Source organism: Denticeps clupeoides, chromosome 16 (genome assembly GCF_900700375.1).
Source record: "Denticeps clupeoides chromosome 16, fDenClu1.1, whole genome shotgun sequence".
Lineage (NCBI taxonomy): Eukaryota > Metazoa > Chordata > Actinopteri > Clupeiformes > Denticipitidae > Denticeps > Denticeps clupeoides.
In genome coordinates this window covers 16,469,705-16,494,728 of record NC_041722.1, presented here as the reverse complement: position 1 = coordinate 16,494,728, position 25,024 = coordinate 16,469,705, and the positions used below count along the sequence as shown (strand labels likewise).

Below are 25,024 nucleotides of genomic sequence, written 5' to 3'. Positions count from 1 at the left end.
TTCAGGAGAAACACCTTTTATTCCCCTCCACAAGTTTTCATTTAAACCATTGAAAGAGAAAAAAAATAAAATAAACTAAAAGTAATACCGCTGTAGACTGAAGATGTAACAGCATACAGCTTGCATTTTTTCTTTCCCAACGATGATTTCCCAACACTTTCAAGGTCTCAGCAGACAAGTGTTAGGAAGCACAAAAAGAACAGGACATCATAGAAGCTATATGCCAGGACATTTCCTGATCACTAGAAGACTGGAGGAACATGGGAAGATGGTGGAGAGTTCAAGAGTAATGGTGATGAATAAGCCTTCCAGCTGAACTGCAAAATTCACATCTTCCTTATAAAACACAGCTTCTGGAATTTAGAAGGTGGGGGGAGGGGGGGAATAAATCATATGCATGAGATGACAATCTTGGCCATCTGCACAACTGAACCCACATTAATTAAACAGTTATTACTCTAGTCCATTGCAGTAATATTAACGATCCAACTCAGGCAAGAAGGTGAGCAGAATGTGTGGTGCAGCCATAGCGGAAAATGTAAATTTTTGTTTATTTTTTAAAAATTTCTCTCTCCTTGCTGTGTCAGTTCAACCAGGGTGAAAGGCCAGTGTACAACTTTTAACAACCTTTGGTTTCATTTGGGTAAACTCGCATCCTAAACTATAGAACCTTAATTTGCAAATTAGGACTAAAGAGGACAGTCACAAAATAAAGAAATAATATCTATGCTTAGAAAATCTTTATGCAATTATATCCAACAATCTCTATATAATAAGCAACATAGCAAATGCACATATGGAAAATAGTCACCTACGTAAAAATGGCATTTCCAACTTCCTTTATGTGACAAAAAAAAAAAAAAAAAAAAAAAAATAGCAAGCAAAACATCTGATATGTTTCTGCTGAATCATCCTGGGTTGCTTTGGGCCGAAGCTTTGGCGGAACGGCAATCATTAGAAACGTGAGCGTGTGTGCTCAGGAGGATTTATCGATGCTTTGTGAAGGTCCTTGCCCTGCTTGGTGATGTGCTGTGGTTTTAAAAACAAAAAAAAAAACCCTAATTGGCAGATCGCACTTCCCCGCTGCTCCTGTCAGGGGGACGAGAGGGGACAGTCCAAGAATCACTTCACAAAGAGCCAGTTCCAGGAAGCCTGAGTAACTTGCGTTGCTCGGCAACCCAATTCCAAAGCCACAAAGTAACAGGCATAAAAGTTAAGGTGCAGTGCTGATCTACAATACTGTGGGGGAAAGAAAAGAAATAAAGACTTGCCTTGGTGGAAACGGTCAAACGACAAAAATAAATACATTTGATCAAGCATGAAACTTCAACTATTTTATTTAGCCTTGCTCTATGCCTTGGTTTGAACTTTCTCTCCAAATTACCAACTCAGATGGAAACATGATGAGGTCATGAAAAAAAACCCAAAACAAAGGGGGGAGATAATTATGCCTGGGAATAACGCAACGCACCGGAAAACAAAAAGGTAGAAGTGAGTCAGTTTTGTGCACTTTTATTAGTGAGGAAGCGTATTTGTGGCACTGCGAAGACGTCCCCCCCTGCTTCTCCACTTTTGCCCCAAAGAGACAAGGAGATAAAACACCAGCCACAGAACACACAGGGAACAGCTTCAAAGCAAGTTTTTACAGACGATTCACACACCGCTGCAGGGCGATGCACAGTCGTGGGCAGAGCTGCTGGTAAACCGTGCGCCCTTCAGAAACCTCTAGAGCAGGGGGTGCAGAAGTCCAGTCCTGGTAGGCGGGGCCCCAGCACAGTTTAGTGTCTTCACAACTGCAGCGAGCCTGACTGAGCTAACGAAAGGACTGGTCTGTAGAGCAGGTTAGTTATATCAGGTCTTTTTGTAGCAAAGGAAACACTAACAATAATTATTAAAAATATATTTATTTTTTAAAATGAACCCCTTCAGGACCCCCAGTCCTCCAGGATGGGAACTGTGGGTCCCCTGCTCTAGCGGGACTAGCCAGGGGACGCAGTGCCGGTTGTACTACACCATTTTAGGAGGTGCCATTGAACTATTAGTGCTACTAATTAGTCAGGGGAGAGGAGATGAGGGAGTCCCCTGACTTTTCTTAAGCCCTGCAGAAGTGAGACAGCCCACGTAGGTTTAATTGTGACGTCCAGTGGTGGACATTTCTCATTAATATATGCATGTGCATACACAAAAAGCCTAAGAACAAGCACAGTTGCCCGTGAGGGAGCAGACCAAGGTGACATTCACCAATACCTCGACCAAAATTACTTTATTATTTTTTATTTATTACTTTGTTTTTAATACTTTTTTGTTTGCCCCAATTTTAAATAGCTGCAAAAATGTGCACATCTAACTTTAAGTGCACAGAAGCATTATTGTTTTCTTTCGCTCTGCTTATTTTCATCACTTCTTTCCTAAAGCGCATTAAAATGTATTACAGTCACTCGAAATTCTACACCCAGAAACCACACTGGCCGCTCCACTCTTCTTCTCGTCTTTTTCCATGGCTCAGAGGGTTAGCCAGGATTTCAGTCACCTACTGTTGGAGGGTTGTGAGGAAGATGAGGGTGAGAGAAGGTGGAAGTGAGAAACAAACCAAAAAAATAAACCCTAAGAATCTACACGTAATTTTGCTGGTGCAGGGGCTTTTTTTTTTTTTTTTTTTTTTCTTCAAAACTTCAGACATCTTTTGATTTGCATTTCCATTTACTGCTGTAATATAGGCCAAAAACTCCCCTTTAGATTTTTCTATGCAATTTTTAAAATTATATTAAAGGAGGGAGGGGAAAAAAAAAAAAAAAGAAAAAAAAGTGTCCAGCCATCCATCCACTGCAGCCTGGTTGCATGGTTCTGCTGTGCACGTCCAAGCAAGGCTGAGGATTTATAACAAGAGTCTCAGGTCCATACTGTCCAAACCCACAAACCCCACAATGCAACAGTCCCACAGCTCTGCCCGGTCTGCCTTACAGTAAACCTGCTCCGAATAGACTTCAATATATATGATTTTTTTTTTTTTTTTTCCAGTTTCTTAGTTTTGTTTTTTTTGTCTATCACTTCAAGAAAAGATCAACGGGGAAAAGGTTACTGCTGGAAAAAGCTGGCTCTTTGCAAAAGCAGAGGGAGGGTCAAGGTGGCAGAACAGAGGAATAACAGGGAAGAGGGGTTCTTGCAAGATAAGTTGGGCAGTGTTCCTGTTGAATTGTGTGTGTATGTAATCATGTGTGTGTGTGTGTGTTCTCAGAGGAAGTGGTTTGTGTGTGTGTGTGTGTGTGTGTGTGTGTGTGTGTGTGTGTGTGTGGGTGTTCTACAGCAGGTCGACGCGGCGGTAGTACAGCAGGTAGGCAGTGCGCTCCGCGGTCTGCTTCACCACCTGATACTGGTTGATGACCTTCACTGCCTGGTCATCAATACGCAGCCAGCCATTCAGACCGATGTGGAAGACGTCCGTAGTGTAGTGGCCACCAGTAGCGCTGTTACCGTGGTGATAGACAACTGTAAATTAGAAGAAAACTTATTTTATTAAAAAAAGATAATAATAATAATTATAGACATAACTTACTGATGCTTCATCAGACCTGGTTATTGTGTTACAGTTCTTTACCAATCACAAATAACAGAAAATAACTAGAACCCAGTACACAATACGTGTGCATTTAAATCAGTATTGTATTTATATGTTTTGACCCATCGAAAGAAATATTTTGATTATAATACAATTTGGTAGTTTTCAATGGCCACATCAGTTAAAGAAAGTTGAACCAAATGCCATTTGATTGAAAGCTTGTGCATCACTGGTCTATACATGGTGCTCTCAGTTACACAAACCTGTAAGTTCTCATGTGCTAAGAATTAAATATATTAGATGGTTGCTTAAATTCTACAAAAACAGATTCAAGAACAAAAACACATTTTTGCAACTTAAGTGGATCTGCTAATTATGTTAAATAATCATAATTAATGACGCAATGCAAGAATAAATCAAAGCAAGACATTTCCAGAAAGCTTGCATGATGTGTGGTAGATTCAGAATAAGACCACATTAGTGCCTTCGTCTTTCATTTGAGTTACAGCACTGAGTGGGTCATCCTCATCCTCTCTATCGCAATACACTCTATTGATCTTAGCAGCGAGAACAGCTGCTATACTTCACCACGCACAGTCCCTCTGAAGCGTTGCCAACATAAACTACAAAACAGGGCTTTGCTCCCGCCTCGGACACTTGTGTTACAATTACACCAGCCTGCAAATCACACTGACTTTTACTATAAGTAAAATTGTCATGGGCCATACATTTTCTGTAGTTTTAAACATAGAAAAAGGCCTCTTTTCAAATTCCATGACTTTTCCGGGTTTAAAATGACAGTGGGATCCCTACACTGAAATCGATTTCAGTTTCTCAAAAATGTTCTCTCTCAATGCAAAAGCACTGAATAGAATTAGATACAACGAACATGCCACTGACGTTAAGAAAAATTAAAGTTATTAATGATGACCACTGTAATTTGAATCCAATTTGCCATGTTAGATGGGGACCATCTCATTTTGAAAGACATTTTGAGAAAACCCTAAAAAAAAAACAAACAAAAAAAAAGGCCAGACAGAGCGATGGCTCCATAATTACACAATTAGATGGATCTAGGCAGCATCTGACAGCTATTATACCTTGTATTGCTTCACCATGCGTACAACCATCTGCATTTTAAATGGCAATTTGGGTGCTATTATAAGGATTTTCTGTACAAATTGGCCTGCATTTGAGATGACGAAATAGTCTGAGACAAGCATTTACACTTTACTGCATTCATAAGACTACCTTTATCCAGAGCTCTGTACAACCAGTAGTTTGAGGGACAGTCCCCCTGGAGACACTCTGGTATTTGTGTGACTGATGCTTTGTTTTTAACATGAGGACCGCCTACCTGCAAAGAGCCTGTAGGTTCTTTGGCCTTTGAAAATTTTACTTCTTACCCCAGGAGATAAGAGATCTGAAAAAAGAACAAGAAAAAAAACAACAAAACATGAGAAATAATTAAAGAAGAGCATCTTTTACCACCGTTTGTTTTTCTTTAAGCAGCAACGGCCAAACCAGAGCGTAAAAGGAGCAGTCCACCACATTTGTAGCACTTTGGAAACTAAACCCAGATTACAAGCTGCAGGAACGTCCAAATAAGCAAAAAACCTGGCACCACTTGCCCACTGGAACTAGAGTAAGATGCAGCCAGGTCTTAACGGCAGGAAACCTGATCTTGCAGGCCCAGCATAACTTTACAATGCAGACTGATTCAGCCTGACTGTTTACTTGTTGGCCAATGTCCCTCAGAACCACTGATCGGTTTACTCTATAGGGTATAAACAAAACCAAATGCTAAAGAAAAAGTCCAGCAGGAGGTGTCCCACTAGCCAACATTGATGTAAAGAGAACAAGACAGCAGTGCCAGTGGTTTGGCTATCAAAACCTTATAAATATGAGCTGCTCAGCCCTGTAAACGCGAGCTCATTATAAAACGCTAACAAATGAGGTGCAAAGCTGCAAGTTGGAGCACGCTGTTACTGTAGCCAGAGAAGGTGGGGAGCCTGACTACTCCACAACGTGTGAGGAGACATGATGGCAGGCGTGCAGGCCGCAGAGCGCGTGTGTGGCGCAGAGTTCTTTAGGTGATGCATGAGCGCAGAGCTCGTGTGTCAAAACACAAAGCAACCACTCCGTTGTCACCAGGGAGAAAAGTGACTTTCAAAACACACACTGAAATGTTTATGGCACCTTTTAAATGCAACACACACTCAAACTAAACATACAGTGGCCTAATGAGTATGTACTATTTAACACTTCCCTTATGTTTATCATTATAGATCACTTTTACATCGAAGCTAAAAACAGGGTATGTGCAGGTTTAAGGAAGCCAAATTTAAGACTTTCATGTCTGTGAAGACTCTCAGTCATCCAGGTGAATTAGTAGTAGTCATGGCAACTGGACTTTCTTTAATGTAGAGACGTTTCATTCTGCATCCACAGAACTTTTTCAATCTGAGGGAAGTGGGCTTGTGCCCACAAATTTATCCTCACAATTTATCTCCAATCTATAAACGCTGCCCTTTCATCCATCCCCAGGAAAATCAGGTCCAATTCACACGTCCACCAGGTTGGCCACATTTAACGACCCGCTTAATGGGGGCAGGAGGAGCTGCCAGGGCGGGGCTGTCACATCATCCCACCCCTTTCCCCTGCCTTTGTTTCACTTAATGAGCCTATTCAAGGCGGGAATGAGGTGAAACCAACCTGGAGGATAAATTTGCGGGCACAAGCCAACTTCCCTCAGATTGAAAAAGTTCTGTGGATGCAGAATGAAACGTCTCTACATTAAAGAAAGAAGTCCAGTTACCATGAGTCAGCTTTCAGACATTAAGACTTGCAGAACTTAGTAGTCTAGATCCATAGACTCCTAGGGACGTCATAAGGTCTCAGCGCAAAAAGTAGCTGATTTTCTAAACTCCCGATAAGACAATAATGACATCTTGTAGACCTCTGGACAGTCAGAGAAAGATCAGCTTTTTCTCCAATTTCCCGCTTTGTGCGTGTTTTGAAGTGGTAGAAATTGGTCCCGCAGAACATCACCACAGTCAGCGGTCAAAGTTCATCAAATGACCACGGTGCGAGAACAAGGCGCTGTACTCAGGCAGCCACAGTCACTACCGGCACTACTTTAAATTTTTATACTGCCTCCAGAGAATCACCAAGCAACGTCATTATGATGTGATCAATTGTCTTCTGCACAGCATCGATCTTCCATGTCTGCATCGTGATGCATCAATTATTAATTTCAACCCATACCCTTCAAGCGTAGTACTATTAAGTTCATTCCAACATGGCATTTTGATTGGCCGTGATGCAATAGGAAGTCTGACTGAGACGTACCTTTACTGATCTCCAGATCAACTGGGTAATCAATGTTCTTGACCAACTTCTGACAGCCGCCGGTCTTCTCAAAAACGAACCTTTTGAGGTGGAGCACGAGGACAGGTGGCAGCTCTTCTAGAGTCACCCTTCGACTGATCTCAATCTGCGAGGTAGGGGGCAAAGGATGAGTTAGGGGCCTCCTCTGAGTTTATGAGACTTGAATGCAGTGACTGCGTACATTGCAGAGTCAGAAAGCTCTAGAACACTCAGTCCTAAAAAATGAAATGTATAAACACCATTTACATTGCAAAACAGCAATGTGGCGGTACAACTGTCTGGTTTGAGTTTTGTGGTGAATCAAAAACAAACTAAACATTTCTACAGGCTGTAAGATGTGAGGAAGGAACACGGCAAGGATCTGTAAACATTTCCATTGTCCAAAACCTGTATTATCCAAAAACACACTGGAATTTCAGAGGCTTATGTAAAAACCTACACACACACACACACACACACACACACACACACACACACACACACACACACACACAGACAGAGTGAGCAAAATAACATCTGTTACTGATCTACTTCAAAGATTGCAATAAACCTAGTTTCCAAAAAGAGAACCACAGCCACTCAAAAATTAGTTCAGTGTGCAAAAAAATTGTCGCATTCCCCATATTGTGTGTCATGCATCATGTGTCAGTACTTGCGTTGCTGATATTGGCAATACTTTCTTTAATTCTCCATTTAAACCAATCTATCACTATGCACTTTAATGACATAAAAACACGATGATATTCAGGTCCAAGCAGAAAAGGAGTCTGTGCTCAATTAAAGAGCCCTCACCTCCTGCTTGCTTTTAGTGGTGTAGCCCTGAACAGACTCTCGTGCAACCAGGGTCTCCAGGGCCTCCTGCACGGTGCGGATCTTCTCCGACTGGATGTCCAGCTGCAGGGAGAAAAAGGGCTGCAGTGTGGCCGATTCCTTAGAGCTCTGCTGGTAGACCACAGACCTGTATGAAGACACACACACACACGGTCTATTAAAAATGATCAGGTGTTCGCATGATCTCTTGGCGTCGTGACATTAACATGCTAAATGTTTGGCTTTAGCGACGATGACTTGATATAAGCATTTCCCAGCTGTGTTGGCTCACTGTGTTGAATGACTTTAAAAAAAAAAAAAAAAACATTACAAAATGCAACACGCACAGACAAAGAAGACTACATAAACATGCATTTCTCTCCTTTAATTTCTTCACCGGTTGGCAATTACAATAACTGTTACTGCGAGAGATGCCCTTTACTGGGATGTGTAGGGGCTGTGGGACGAGCAAAGAGGGGCAGGGACGGGTCATGACTCAGTCTTAACAGACTGAGGTCCAAGTGCCAGATGGGAGCTGCCTGGGTTCCAGGCATCACCGCCTCCAAAACCCCGGCTCACCCCAAACGTGCTGCACGAGCCAATAAAAAGCTTTCGCTGGTGTATCTGCTGGAGTGGAAACCAAAATAATCTAACGTATGACTCCTGGGCAGGCATAAAGACAGCAGCTGACAGTAAAACATCTTACAGAGACCATGCTCATATGGCTTCGACAAACAAAATGGGTCATTGTGACTATGACACAGAGTACAGGGCTGGGTAGGGAACCTTGGCACGTTTGTGGCACTGACCAATAATGACGTGCACCAAAAAAAATATATTTTTTGTATAATGACCTGACGTTAACATTTATTGGTGAATATTTTCCATAAAAGGGTACATTTTGATATGAATCAAGACAATGCATATACGACCAAGATGGGATATACGACCAAGATGGCGCCGTGGATGGCAGCCTTGGTACTGCAGTACTGCGCATACTTTTGTGAACGCCATATTGGAAGGGGGAAAATATATATAGATATAGATATATAGAGGTAGAGAGGTAGAGAGAGCGAGAGACTAGGTGTCCTTCTAATACTGGATTTGAGAAACCCTGAATGATGTCCAGGTGCAATCAGTTGGTGAAACACCATCTTGGCTCCAAAAGTGCAACAAACAAGGAAAACTAAAGGTTGCTTATTCAAGAAAATGTCGCCAGGGCAAGAAGCATTGAAATCCGTTCTAACCTGATGTGACCTCCAAAAATGTCTGTGATGGGAGTGCGGATGAAGTCTGCCTGGCGAGTGATTGAGGTCTTGTTACGGGGGCCAACCTGCTCCCATTCGTCCTCGCTGCCTCCCTCCTCATCCTCCTTTTCCACGGAGTTCTCCACCAGACCCGGATGGGACTCTGGGCCGTTAGGTGTGGACACCTCTGCAGATAATAAACCTCATTGAAACAAAGAGAATGTGTGTGTGTGTATACATTTTGCAAGCTAGGTTTTATATTTGTTTTTGTATTTACAACAATCAATTCACAGACTTAACATCAAAATTTAAACAATAATTAAAATGTGAATTGTGTTTGGCAAATTTTGGCTCAAAATATTAAAGGCAGCTTTTTAAATTGCTCTCTGACCTGAGCTGTGGGATGACTGCCACCCACAGGTAAAAGCAAACCTACACAAAACCTGAGTCAATTTAAAATTTTCAAGCCTATCGTGAACCACTACAAAACCTCAAAGTGATTAGTTGAGTTCATTTTTAATGTCCATGTGAATATAATCTATAACTGCACCAGAGGGTGTTCACGGATTCTCACAGCTTACGTTCAAACAATTAAGGGCAAAACGCAATCGGTTTCGTTAAACAATCCATTGCTCATGAGACCCTTACTCTCTTCCTGTGGAGAAATGAGTTTCTTCAGTGCCAGCATCTCCTCGTGCAGTCCGTTCAGAGTAAAACCCAGATACTCCTCCGCGTCCTCCTGACGGCCCTAACACCAAAGAATTAGCGCTAATTATCTCCAGCCACTACACAGACGGACATACGAGAGACAGCAAACACATGATCGTAACAGAACAGGCCGACGCCTGAGGATGTGGAAACCTGAACACAGGGTTCAGACGCTGCTTATTGGTTCACATTTTGTTAACGAGGGTCTGTACAGGATGCACAGTACTTCTGAAACGAATGACTAATTTTGTGTACGTGCAAGCCGCGTCAGGTGTTCTTCACATGGGACAGCAGATACTATTCCAGTTTCTATTCCAGGTTCATTATGAAAGTTTTTCAGACAAGACAGAGATGTTTACCTTCTCAGAAAGGCTGGATTTAATGAGGGTGAGGAGTTTGTAGATATAGGTGGGTTCAAATGGAACACCAGGTCGAATGTCTTTCACAACTTTGTCTCCAGTGGCTAGGGGTAAAAAAAACAAAAAAAAAACAAAAAAAAAACAACATTTTTTTTACTAAACTAGTCAATACATTTTTAATGCACATTTTGTAAAAGTCTACCTTGTTGTTTGGCCTTGGATGGAACTGGCATATTGCTGAACTCATTTACAAGCCGAACGCTTTAAAAAAAAAAAAAAAAAAAAGTAGAATAAAAAGAAGTCAGTATGGAATAAATGCACCATTTCATTCTCCTTCCTGTCATTTGTAAAGACTCACAAGTTGTCCATCATGGGCGTAGACGTGCACGACCTCTGTGTCTCGCTGAACAGTGGGATTGACTTCAAAAGGTGATACATCGGGGGACAAGCAATCAAAGCCTGAAGGGTCTTAGGCGATAGGTTAAGGGTGACACTGACTGCCTTTAAACGAAGATCAGACAATGACATGCTGGCAAAACAAAAAGGATACGGCATTGATATAGCACCAGTTTCCCTTGTTTATCAGTCCTCTTGGTTGCAAAGACAATGGCTTGTGTATCAATTTCACATTCTCGATCAGTTCTGAGGACGCAGGAAACAAGTTGTTAATGTAACCAGTGAAAAACTGCCAAGTTGTTCGAGAAATAAAAAAATGTTCTGTGCCTTAGTTGAATAAGCTGTCATTCAACAGAGTTCCTATGGTAACGTGACAGTCCAAAGATATTCATAACAGAATAGACCATCATGACTGTACAGAAAAAGGAGAAAGTGACAAATTCAAATATACATTGTCTGCAAATAAGTACAATATGACGACATGAGAGAAAATTCAGACCACTAAACTGTCCCCAATCATGAAAGCTTCACTTTGTGAGATTATTTAACATTAATAAGAGTTCCCCTAGCCTGTTTATGGTCTTGAAGTGGATAGAGATGGCGATAGGTGTAAAGAGTGCTTTGGCCATTGTGATTCGCTGTTCAGAGAACAGCAGCTCAGATGGTTGGATCTGGAATTTGTCCCCTAATGTAGTCATAAGGGGAAAGGTCACCCCCCGTTTCTCATCCTTTGTACGCCCAGAGAATTTCCCACCCCTCCCCTAAAACATTATCTCCACTGACCATCATGGCTTCCAAACGTGCAAAGTATTGCTGTTGCTCTGTGATTGGATGTAAAAATAAGCATAAATTTTTTTTTTTTATTTCATTCACACAAGACTGAAGAAACATTTGGTTACTTAGATCTTTTTTTTTTTCCCCTGGAAAAAAGCTGACACGACTTCCTGTCTGTGGAAAACATTGTGGTTTGTGAATGGTGTTGACGTAATTTGTAAACTTCTATAACTTCTGCACCAGAGCTGTATTTTCGGAAAGAGACTTCCGATACAGTATTATGGGACCACCAAATCCGATATAAAAGCGGAAAAAAAAAAAAAAGTCAGGGGATCATTATAGAATATTCAGTGTATGGTTTATACATAAACTAATGAAAGAAAATGGGGGAAAAAAGGAAGGTTGACTTCAAATGGATTTGTATTGGTTCCAGTATAACATTTAAAATACAAAAGCAGCCTCGCTTCCAAAGATTCTCCAACAGGCACACCCAGGGCTCGCTAGGTACTTTGAGTAGGCATCAGATGCCTGCTCCAGGTACAGTAAATACAGTTTCTGACAGTCAGAGATGCACTATCTAGCACAACCAGGCCATAATTAGACATATATATATATATGTCTAATGTCTAGGCAATAATTGTAAATTCCAGCAGTAAAGTAGTACTGATTTATTTATTTATTATGAACGTTATACAACTGGAGACTCGGAAGTTGAACGAGACACACTCCAGAATCACTTCAATGGCAGACATGGTCATCACCAGGACAGAATATGCCAAGGTGGAATATAAATGGAAACCACACTCACTCAAACTTAACTTGTCTAAGGGGATTCTTATTTATCTTTTAAAAATTCAGGACCAATAAGGCTGATTAACATACATTGGCAAATTTGGGATACTGAACTGCCTCAGACTCAAAAACACTAGTAACTCCAGCCAACATTTGTACTGCCACATCAGGAACAGCTAAACAATTCCAGCAAAGTATCATTTTTTTCCAGGCAGAATCCCTTTATGACTTATTTCCACTATTCACGCTGCTTGGAGCAGGTCGTGTTGATAATCTGCACAATATGACAGGAGCTGTGGGCAGAGCTGGAAGCTCAAGGTGCCACCATTGCAGTGGTGGACCACAGACCCAGACTGTCACTGTGCAGCTTGAGGGGACGATTAATCGAGTCACATTACAACACAGCAGAGCGTACCAGTATACATGAGTGAAAGACGACAAGGATGAGTTTTAAATGAGCCTTCACTTCTGCCAAGCATCTACATCTGCCCTTACCCAGAGCAACTTACAACGTACTTTCATGTTACCATCAGGTATTGATCTTTAAACCAGCACCTCACTAAAATATATATTTTCTAGCTTTGGTTTTTAATTAAATAAATGACAGGGGAAAGCTGTGTTTGAGATCTCACAGCTTGTATTATCAGTTTTACCCTGTTAAAGAATAACAGTGGGTTTTTCTGATGGACACCTAGCAAAATTGCTTGTGCCACCTGCTGGTGCAACGTAAAAAATAAATAAATAAACACACACACACACACACACACAAACTCTTCTTTTTAAAACACACAAATAAAATAAAAATAACAAAACTAAATCCACTTAAATTGCATTTCAGCACAAAGTAAATACAAAAAAAACTTCCTCTGACACATTTGAATGAAGCAACAGCAACTGGGCATCATGCTGCCCAAGGTTATTATAGTTAACGAAAACGAACGATAAAACTAAAACTAAAATTGAAAAAGCATTTTCGTTAACTGAAATAAAGAGTTAAAAAAAAACGAAGACTAACTGAAACTGTTTTGTGTGTATACAAAACGAACTTAAACGAACTAATATTATAGCAAAAACGTCCTTCGTTTTCGTCTTTGTAATAAGCCTACAGCATCCATAATGGACTGCTTCCACCGCCGACCAAGTAGCTGCTGGCTAGTAAATATGCAGGAACACCACAAATGAGAAGAAGCATTGGTAAATATGTTTATTAAGACTGGAATGTCTACACGACTGTGTGACTCGATTATTTCAAAAAGTTCACCACTTCACTCGAACCAAAATTCAAAACACCCGGAGCTGCAAGAGTCAATAACCTTATCGGAGCTAAGATGGATAAGGCTATTCTGGTGATTTTGATTCATGCACCTGACAAATATCCTAATTTACAAAAAAAAAAAAACTAAAACTAACACTGTAACTAATAAAACTAAACTAAAACTAAGCAATTTCAAAATATCAAAACTAATAAAAACTAGTAAATCTGCCTCTAAAAACTAATTAAAACTAACTGAATTTGAAAAAAAAAAAAAAATCTAAACAAAATAAAAACTAAAACTAATGAAAAATCCAAAACTATTATAACTGTGATGCTGCCACCTGGTGGTTAACAGAAAAAAACGACTGATGTCTGTAATCAATAACCACATTGGAATTCATTATCAAACCACAGCAGAGAAATAATTAAACCAGTCGAGCGGTTCCAGGACACTGGTCCTTCATGCTGGTCTTATCTTGTTCGTACACAAGGGCTGTAAAACAAACCCAATCACTGTGCTGTAAAAAATAAAATATCAAAGACTTCTTTGCGCTGTACCACAAACATTACCTGCCAGTTTGAGGGCCATGGGGTCCTCGGTCACCGGAACAGGGCCATCTCTGGCCTCGCCAGCTTTGTCAGGCACCTCTGAGGCAGTCGGGCACACAGCCACTACCACCGGGGCATTCTTCACCTCCACGTAGGCCTGCGGGCCCCCAGGCAGGGGCTTGGAGTTGTGGAAAAGGCTGGCCCAGGATTTGGGCTGGTGGGGCGATGCCCCACTGGAAGGGGCGGGGGCCAGCGTTTGGTCGACCCCGGGCCGGGCCTCAGAATGGGCCACCTGCAGCGGGGCAGCAGCGTGCGGCTGTCCTTCCCCAATATCGGAGTCCTCGAGGTCATCCGCGCTGCCGGCTGCAGAAGCCACCTCCGCCACCCCGTTGGCCACCCGACTGAGCTCCTGTTCGATAATGGCAGTCGGCGGGGCAGCGGGCGGGCTGGCGGCTGTGGCAGGCGGGGTGGGAGTGGAGTTCGGACATGAGCTGTGGCTGCTTGTGTCCAACTGTTCTGACCTGTCAAGGGCCAGCAAATCAGCTCGCTGTCCACCAGTCCTGCTCCCCTCAACCACCCTGCCACTCTGAGAGGAGGAAGAGGATGAAGAGGAGGACGACAAGGAAGCAATGTTGTTGCTATCTAACGAGCCCCCTCCACTCATCAAGTCCAACGAGGTTTCATCAGGGCTAGAACAAGTCCTCTGATTGGCTGTGGCAGCTACAGCCTGTGACGTTGATGTGATGGTGGTTGTGGTGTTTGGGGTGAGGGTGGAGGCGCTAAGCTGGGCAGCAGAGACACCATCTGGGCTCGAATCGTTCGCGTGCAGGCTGGAGACATTAAGGGAGTGCCCGTTCACCAGTCCCGGGCCCACGTCCAACCCCTCAACCCCACTGTTGTCCATAGCTGAGCCCTCCAGGTAGTTGTAGTACCCCGGCGGCCGCTTTTTCTTTTTCTTGCGCTCCCGCTGGCCCAGGCCGCCCGACATTCCGTCCAGCTCAGAGCAGGAGCTCAGCGCTCCGGGCAGCTCAGAGTCGGGGCAGTCCAGCAAGTTGAAGTCGCCGCCGTCGGGGACGTCCGGGTCCTGCGGGACCTGCTGGACCATCTGAGATGTCTGGCAGCCCAAGATGAACTCTGGAGCTTGCGGGTTGAGGGTGCTGGACACTTTGTATGTGGGGTCCTTCGCCCCCACCGGCTCAGGGTCCATCACCTCATCCACACCGAACTCAATGTGCTGGTAATCTTCTCCTACAGATGGGAATACTTCAGTAAGTCCAGATCCATAAGCAACATAGCATTCTAAATATTCAAAACCAAACCCCAACATTACAGGCTTTCAACTTACCATGAAAATAAAAACGTCCATCGAGTTGCTCTATTCTGGCACTTTCAAAACCGCTAAATGCTAAACTCATATTTACATGACAGCTAGATGCACTAATTCTCACATTATAAAATACGGAGTAAATCAGAGAACATGGCTGCGTGTGCACATACAAGAATGTCAAAGTAGAAAGAGAGGCCAAGTTGAATGTGAAGACAGCGTTAGTAAATTATTCCAATGCTGAAGGGGACAGAGAAAAATTGTAATATAAAGAGTGTCCAGCCATCAGCAAGTCCCCTTTTCAAGGACCATTTCAGTGGTTAGAAAATTCCAGGAACTCCATGGATTACAGTATGCTGTTAGTCTTCATTCCCCAGTACTGAGAGCAGTTTTCGCTAATCGATTAGAGGCCAAAATATATACATTCACCAAAAAAAATAAAAAATCCCTCAGATAGAACTTCAAAATCCAAATCAGTATGTGAGAAATTAAATAAAAAAATAACTTAAATTCATTCATCAAAAAGCACAGCTATGCAGAATGCATTTTATTAAGTGGCTATCTAAGCATGCAAAGCTTCACAGACTGTATGTAAGGTAAGAGTAGGAGGGAAGGGCAAGGTTTAGAAAGCCACCAGGTCAGTGTTAAGACACTGGGTTTAAGTTCTGCAGGGCAAGAGGAGGAGTGATGCACCCTGCATCGGACCCACAACTCACCGCAGACCTGCCGTCTCACTGAGTCCGTTAGGTAAGGCACAGCAGGAGTGCAGTAACTCCCTGAATAATCGATACAAACCAAGGTGAAGGTCAAGAGTGTTCAGGGTGTCAGAGGACATGGGCTGTTCTATAAAACTGATGTGCTGGACAAAACTGATTACATAGTCCTCAACACGGAGAAGGAAAATGAATTTAACACTGTAAAAGCTCAAACAAGCCCAATTTACAAAGTTTCCTCTGAGTGAGCATGTGTGTGAGATGTTGAAAATGAAGGTTCACAGGTTTGAATGTTTTGTACTTACCTGACGAATGACTGACACAGGAAACCTTTTCATTGAATGGAGGAAGCTGCAAGACCAGAGGTGAGCACATCATTAGAGCACATTTCTGGGACACACACACGACCTCTGATTTTTATTATACATCACATGCAGATAACGTACTTTAGAGTGAAATAAACTAGAAGCAAGGACTTGCAATACTGTAAAATAAGATAGGATTTGACCAATAAAAAGCAAAGATATACAGCAGGGTTCTTTATATTAGTTTTAACATTACATATTTAACAAAAAAAATTCCCAAAAAGTATTCATATATAATAATAACACACACACACACACTTATACTGTAACAGAATAAAGTAGTGTGAACCCACTTCACTCTCAAGGTCAGGCATCAATCATTTAAATCTCTTTTAAAAATGAGATTTTCCAAGTAACCTGTCAGTCAATGCATATTAATCCATCTACAATCATGTAAAAAATCAATTAAGTTGAAATAACAGCAGAATAAGTTTTTTGCCAAAAAAAAAAAAAAAAACTACCACAGAACTAGAATATGAAACAGAGAGAAATTACTTCAGGTCTCTTACCTCCACATAACAGCGGGGAGTCACAAAGAACTGGTTGAACTCATCTTGGCTGAACTCCCCAAAAATGTACTACAGAAGAGAGAAGGGAGAAGAGAGATATAACTTTGTGAGAACATTAACAGGCAGCAGTAAGGCTTGACTCAATAGCAATAAAATAACAAACGCAAATGTAGATTTTACCACTAGTAAATTTGTAAAAAATGTGGTCAACTTCAGAAACGTATTTAATTCATTAAATGTAGCCAAGGATCCAAAAGCTCCTAGTTTTTAATCCAATAAATACTAACATTGATGACTGTATGCAATCACCTGATTGAAACCACGCTGGAATGTAAGATTTTTGTTCAATTAAGCATCACAACCAAGTAAAAACTCTGCTAGACCATTATTAATTTCCCGAGGGCTTAGAACAAGGTGAGAAACACAGTGACACAGCAACACTGTGTCAAGAAGCAAAGGACAAGTGCATAAAACGATGAGTCATGCTGCACTGGCATGGCAAGATGGCAGTCAGGTGCCCTCCGCTACAGTAGGAATCAAAGCAAAATCGAGAATGACAATCATAGGGTTCAGAGGACTTATAAATTGGCAGTGGTGGCCTAGCGGTTAATCAGAAGGTTGCCGGTTCGAATCCTGATCCGCCAAGGTGCCACTGAGCAAAGCACCGTCCCCACACACTGCTCCCCGAGTGCCTGTCATGGCTGCACACTGCTCACTCAGGGTGATGGGTTTAATGCAGAGGAAAAATTACGCTGTGTGCTGTGCTGCTCTGTATCACATGTGATACACTTCACTTTACGTAATGAGTAAAAATTAAATTTCATTACTTTTACGGTATTTATGCAATTATCCAGAGCACTTTACAATCAGTAGTTACAGGGACAGTCCCCATGGAGACACCCAGGGTTAAGTGCCTTGCTCAGGGAGACAATGGTGAAAGTGAAGTGATTGTCACTTGTGATACACAAGTAGTAGTAAGTGGGGTTTAAACCTGGGTCTTCTGGTTCATAGGCCAGTGTGTTACACAGTGGGTTACTACAAATAAAGAAAAGTATATGGCATCTGTCATATTACACACACTGAAACTATTGGGAACAGAAACCAGTCTAAGGACCCAGATTCAACATGTAACATTTTTCATATTAATAACATGGTGGTTTACCAATTCGAATGACGAAGTGAAATGGAAAAGAAAACAAAATGGAAAAACATAGAACAAATCAGACCATCTTCTGTGTCTGAATGAGATGTGAGGTATTCTTGAATCTTTAAGGTGACAATGATATAATCCAATAACCTTGTTTTAATCATGAATTGGTTTTGACTATATATATATACACACACACACACACACACACACAAATATATACAATTTTCAATTACTAAAATGTCAGTTCTCATTGACAATCTAGATGAACACATTCTGCTCAACAAAACTAGACATAAATAATCACTGTTAAACAAAGGCTTGGGCATTTACTCTTTGCTTTTGTAAACCATTTACATGTAAACAATATTTGCATTTTATGCAAAGAATTTTTTTTTTTTACACAAATCACATTGTGAATAAGCTGATTTTTTGCATTTCCCTGTTTCTGATAAGAGTTAAGTGGTTGTCACATGTTCTTATCAAAGAGTTGTCCCTCCGTTTGGGTATTGTTCCGAACTTTGTTGGATTCCGCGATTCCATCTGCGTATTTCACATTGCGGAAATCATGCGGCCTTAAAAAAATGCTCAACAAACTCGACTAGACTAAAATGGGTATGGACGTGACTAAGACTAAAAACTAAAATGACAGCTTGACACAAAGACTAGAGCATAACTAGTTAAAACTAGACAATAAAAACAACTATAGTAACCACACCTATTAATGTATACACAGACAGCCCACTTTTTTTTTTTACATTTCGTAATCAGTTGTCTGAAGCTTAATGAAGAGGAATGCGTAAACAGCTTAAGACCAAAACTTTGTATTCCTCCAAATATGGCCGTGTTCTAGAAGTAATGAACAAGACTATGAAAAGACTGACCAAACTTTCTTTAGAAGCCAATGCGAAAGTTGGGCTTGTGTTGGGAATGTTCACATTCTGCAGTATTTTCGGCACACTGGGAATCTGGGGGTACATGTAGCAATAAGTTTCCAGCCGTGCATATTTCACACGACGGGCACTGCCAGAAGCAGCCAGGACTCGCCAGGGGGATGACGTTCGCAGCGGCAGTCTTTACACGCTGAACTACTGACCCTCAAATCCCACAACGTCCAAATGATTGCTTCTGCTCCTCAGTAAGGCATGTCTCTATTCTCCACATTGCTGCAAGAGATCTCTCAAGTGATGGCAAAGCACCACTTAATACTATAAGTCTACATCAAAGAATCACCTGCCCAGGTAGATATATAAGGGATGGGTGATGTACTGAATACAGAAAATCAAGAGATAAATGCACTATTAGATATTGTGTGCACACAATTATATATTATTAAAGATAAGTAAAAATCATTATATTGGTGTCATTTTATGCTGAATTCAGATAGACAAGAGTGGATGTGGCCACGGTTTAGGGCTTCAATCGGGCCTTAAAATTAGACCAAAGCCCAACATGTACAGATTTGAACCAGACATTATTGTGGCAGATTTATTTTTTATTTAAATTTATCATTTTTAGTAAGTTACTTTTCTTGTAGAATTGTCCTTGAAATAAAGAACTTATTGTTAACCAGATTGTTAGTTAATCATTTACAAGTCAATATTATAGGGAGAGCAATTTAAAAAGAAAAGTGAACTTGTAAAACTACCTTGTTAAATGTGATGCTGTCAAAAATTTGGCTCACCTAACTTTTATGCTGGTGCACCTAAGAAACAAAGGGTGGGCACCCTGGACCAACATGCTTACAAATTACAATCAATTAAGTAATCGGATCGCTAAGAGCCCAACTATGAATACAATCATTTTATTGACTGTCATTCCACCATCTAGGGGACAAGACAGAGAAGGGTCTAGATGAGTGTCATCCCCGTACCTTCAGCGGTGGAGGGACCAGGCGAGCAGTGCTGGAGGGTCGGAGTATACAAGGTGCAGTGTGATGTATAATAAGAGCTGAGAGGTAAGATGGTGTTACCCGATGTTCTTCTTTGTAGGCTGGCATCAGTATTTTGACTCTGATGCAGGGGGCAGCTACTGGGAGCCAGTGTGGAGGGAGTGGTTTGGGAAGGTTTAAAACCAGTCAGGCGGCTGCATTCTGTATTAGTCGTAGATGTCTGATGGCACTCTGACCAGCTAGAAGGGAGTTACAGTAGTGAGCTTACTAGGGACTGGACAAGTATGTGGGTGGCCTGTGTTGATAAGGGCAGATCCATCTGATAATGTCGTGAAGATATTAGCTACGTGAGATGGGAGTCAAAAAGAAGAGTTAATTGTGGTTCACATGCACTTCCATCAATAAACCACTCACAGAGGCATAATCACACATCTACCTTCATCTCCAGTATGGACATCACAGCACCATGGCCATTATAAAGTCATTAGCACTTTACTACAAGTGGTCTAATGGGCAAACTAGCCGTTTGGGTCGTTCAGCGAGATCCGTGGCTCTTGCGTCCTTACTCTGGCCGTGGAATGCTTGCTCGAGCCTATAAAGCTCTTGCCAGAATGGTGCTAACTTTTTATCACGCTGTGGTATTTGCACCTAGCTCTGCACTCTTCATACAGATCTGGTAATGGGACATTGACATTTATCCGTCCTGAGCGTGGCACTTTCATTCACTGACCTTTAATGTAAAATTGCATGCAAATAAACAACGATTTCACTTTTGCCAGCCTGTCCTCACGGCGTATTAATAAGTCACTACCATGATACTATGATACTCATTATACTTTGCACAACCTTGTCCTGGTGCTTCCTTGCACTGGCTGGTCAAATTTTTTTCTTAGGTGAACAAAATTTTTGGCTGCAACTTATTTAACACCGCAGTTTTACAGGTTCATTTTTTAAATCACTGTCCATATATGCAATATTGACTTTTAAATGATTAAGTAATCTGGTTACTGGAAGCACAATTCTGCAAGAAAGGCAACTTAATGAAAATGTGTTAGTGCTTAAAGTGCTTCAGTGAGCTGAAATTAAGACAAGTTAAATAAAAAGAAAATTTTTATTAAGGTATTGAACTGTTGCAGAAAGGCAGCGGGGACAGAGTACACTGGCCAGTACATTTATCACTGCATGTAATGTGGTTTATAGATGCATTGTGGTGGGGGAGGATGACCATGAAAAATGACGTCAAAAGTGTATAAAAGACTCGTAACACGTGCAAAGCATGTTGGAATGTTGGTTGGCACACACAGACACAATAATGTTGTATTTTGGGCTTTTAAAAAGCTGTACTTGTCAGGTTTGTGTCTAACTTTTAAGGCCTGATTAATGCTCTAATCCGTGGCTACATCCAATCTCCAGGCTACTCACCTCTCTGTCTGATTGCAGCACGCGCACTTTCAAAAGTACAGGAATATCTTGACCACGGCCAATCAGAGGAGGCCCCGCCCTTTATGATCTCTGATTGGTTTAGAACATGACATGGACCTAATGTGTGTGTTGTGTGAATCACTGAGATTTTTGTTTACTGAGATTTTTCCACTGAACAGTTGCGACCACCTTTTTTTTTTTTTTTTTAGTTTGATCGTTGAGAAATTAGGTTGCACTCTACAGCCCTGGGGTCTCTACCTGCAATTTGTTTGACACCCACAGTAAAGTTAATTATCCTATGCGCCAGAAGGTGGAGCCCATGAGCCAAAACGCCTAATCTTGCACAGTTTTGCTCTAAAACTAGCCATGCACCAGTCCTCTCGGCAGCAGCAAAAGTTTTCCAGCGGTAGCACCAGGGTCTCATGCTCAAGTAAAAGGGTGGTAGTAGCCTAGTGGGTAACACACTCGCCCTTACTACCATTGTGTCCCTGAGCAAGACACTTAACCCTAAATTGCACCAGGGGGGGGACTGTCCCTGTAACTACTGATTGTAAGTCGCTCTGGGTAAGGGCGTCTGGTAAATGCTGTAAATGTAAGTTGAACACACTGCCCTGCATATAACCTGGCCTCACCCCTGCTTATAATTAACCTAATCCCAGTAGCACTAACGTTGTAACTGAAAGTCTCTCGCATTTTCTGCTCAGAGGGGAGCAGCAAGGGGAACACCCGCAACAAACTGCCGTTTTCCCACCAAAGACTTCTGGCTCAGGTTCGACTTCAATCTTCACAGCTAGCATCCAGTCTGGGGGGGTAAAAGGTTAAAAAGAGTGAAACAATCTCTCCCCTGCGGCCAGATAATCCTGCCATTACGTCTGAACAGAAGGGAGGTGAAAAGAGGTGGGGACAGGCAGGGTGAAAAAGTGCAGTTCCAGCACATGTGCACAAAAAAAAAAAAAAAAAAAAAAAAATCTAAATGAGAGCGCCGGTGTGCTGAAACGGCACTACAAGTGACAAACGCGGCAGCCGTAATCCAGCCGCCTCTGGGTGGCTAATCACGACCACAACAGAAAGAATGTCCCTTCGCCCCTTTAGTGCAGGCGTGCCATGCGTACCACGCTAAGCCCCCCCCCTTCAAAGTTGAACTGCCATCTGTATTATTTCCACATGCACCAGCGGAGCAACATTACTTTCAGACCTAAAAGTTCATTTGAATTAAAAATGCAAAGACATTACAAAATGTAATCAAATATTTAATCATCAAAATACCTGTTTTATGCTGGCCTTTGATAAATGGTCATGGCCACGTGGTTATGAGTCACGGTGTTAGCCCAAAACTGAGTAACACAATCTCACCATCCCCTACAGGGGCAAGGGTCATACACTACGCAGAGTGTGTGTGTGTGTGTGTGTGTGTGGTTTATGAAATTATGAAACATTCTGTGCAAGAGCCCCTACAAGTTGGTGGAATTACAAACTCAGTTAACCTGTTAAATTCTAAAACCCGTGAAAAGATTTAAAAACTTGCTTGTGTAAAATGAAAAACAATAATAACAATAAATAACTAAACAGCCGAAACTGACTCAACAAGACGTGAAACACGACTGGGTTGGAGCCACAGGAATGAATCTGTAAAACACACACCTTCCAGATAAAGAGGTGACCGGGGCAGTTTCGCCGGATTTTCAGGTTACAACACTCCGCTTTCACACCGATTAAACCGATTTGGTCAAAATCACCCCCCTCGGGGCTGGCCTTATTAGATGAACATGGGTGCAAAACCAGATTTTTTTTTTCTTTCCCGCTGCCAAACTAAGCAGCACGTAACAAGTCAGAACAAACAAATGTGAGGTTCTAAGCAGCCTGCCGGTGAAAGAATTTCATAAATGGCTAGATGCTTACTTAAACACGCGAGTCAAATTGGGCATGACTGGCACGACATTGTAACGCACAAGTGAGCGTAGGGCTCCGCTTCAGGACAAAACCGAAGACAGTCACCGAGCGAGCGAACCGCTTCACTAACAATGGCACCATTGCTATTAAGTAATATGCCATTAGCAGCGGCATGAATCAGGAGCGGGAGATTTCACAGACGCGGCCACCAGCTGCTCCCGATTCAGCTCACGGCCCCTCCGAGGACGGGCAGATCGCGCCCCCCGCCAGGGACCGGAAACGCCCTCACCTGCCCGCCACGTCCCCACCACATGTTCTGCAGAGATGGTCGCCGCCAGTGACTGATCGCAGCTGAAATAACAGACTCGGGGTGAAGTACAATCATTATGCCGGCAGTTTTACCAAGACCGGAATGAACGGATGGGTTGAAAACGTCGCCTCACTAAATGCGAAACTTTCCATTCTTACGCACAGTTTCACAGATACACCACCCTGCAATAACTCAGCATCCTATCCCAATAATCATTGTAATAGGCAACATGTCGATAACTGGCATTTTATGAACTGATACAACATATCGATAACTGGCATTTTATGAACTGATACAACATATCGATAATTGACACATGTTAAGCAGACGAGCGGACCGCTTGACTTCTCTCAGCGAAGGAGGACGGGGGAGGGGAGGGCGGCCGATCAGCTATGATTCAGCTTATTTCCGCCGCGGCGCCTCCACGCGGTAACCGTGGCGAGGGGGACAGCGGGCACGTCGCGGGAATAAAGTACGCGAAACGCGGCCCACGCGTGGGGCGGCTCGAACAGTTTTGCACGAGTGACATTATTACTACACGAGGGGGGAAAAAGTAATAAGACAGTTGTGTGCAAGTTTGCATCAAAACTCCTGCGATCTGGGAAAAGTAGGTGTGTCGGGGAAACGTGAAAGTTTGAGAACTCGCTGCAGGTACGCCAGCGTGTACTTCACCAAAGTCGGGCCCTTCCTGAGCCGAATTTTTATTCGTATTGACATGCGTGTTAGAAACGTGCTTCACTGAGGAGATCCGCTCCCGGCACCGCAGGCCTCTGTTCCGGCGGAGGGTTTGAATGGGCTTCCCGACGCCCGTCGCCAGGCCCGGGCGCAGCGCCCACCTTGCCCGGCACGCTCGCTGCACGCTTCCGCGCTGAGGACGAGGGCGGGGGGGGGGAGACGAACACGCGGCCGTGAGCGGCGTGACGGAGTTAGCCGAGCTAGCGGGGATCGAGCCGGGCCTACGAGGCGGCCCGGCTCCGCACGCGGTGCGGCCACGGAGCACCTGGCCGACCGGGCGGCCGCCGCGGCGGGGAGGAGTGACCTCCCCGGCGGCCCGTTAACCGGAGGGCGAGGCCAGTCGGTCGGAGCCCCCGTGAAAATGTGCGCTAGCGTTAGCCGCCTAGCCGCCGTGTGAATAAGCAGGTCCGCGGGGCCTTTACCACGCGCGGAAGAAAAAAGGGGGACCGAGATTAGACGGGAATAAAAACCCGCGACGCGAACGACGACCGTCACGGAGGAGCCGCTGCAGCCGCGGGCTCCGTTCCAGCCCCACTCTCCGCTTTACCTGGTTGCTGTGCGAAGCCATGCTCCCGGTGAGGTGGGTTTTCTCCCCCCCGTCTCCTCAATCCGAAGACGAACGCTCGCGCGCGGGGGAAACGTGCGTGGCGGACGGCGGTGACGGCCTGCGCCCTACTGCGACATCTTCGCCCGTGGCGGCGATGGGAAGTTGCGCCTCGGCTGCTCGCTCGCTGGCTGGCTGGCTGGCTCGGTGTCGCCGCTACTCCCGCAGATCACGCTGCTCCCGCCGCCACCGTCGCCGCCATCTTTGTCTCGCGCCTCTTCGCGGAAAGGAGCACGCGCCGGAGCGGTGCGCGCGCTCTCGCGCGGGCCGTACGCGTC

At 43.3% G+C, this 25,024-nt stretch overlaps 1 protein-coding gene across 2 annotated transcripts; it reads right to left on the bottom strand.

Moving 5' to 3' along the window:
* On the bottom strand, positions 1-25,024 carry usp10 (ubiquitin specific peptidase 10). 2 transcript variants are annotated; one of them, XM_028956862.1, is made up of 15 exons: positions 24,690-25,024; positions 16,748-16,816; positions 16,179-16,224; positions 15,877-15,936; positions 13,858-15,084; positions 10,621-10,712; positions 10,429-10,538; positions 10,273-10,331; positions 10,071-10,174; positions 9,652-9,751; positions 9,004-9,190; positions 7,739-7,904; positions 6,908-7,052; positions 4,914-4,979; positions 1-3,486 (listed from the first exon to the last, which is right to left on the bottom strand). In XM_028956862.1, exons 1-15 carry the CDS (start codon positions 24,708-24,710, stop codon positions 3,299-3,301), a joined length of 2,640 nt encoding a protein of 879 aa, XP_028812695.1. In that variant the 5' UTR covers positions 24,711-25,024; the 3' UTR covers positions 1-3,298. The 2 variants fall into 2 exon arrangements, with proteins under 2 accessions (XP_028812695.1, XP_028812696.1); XM_028956863.1 differs by lacking the exon at positions 15,877-15,936.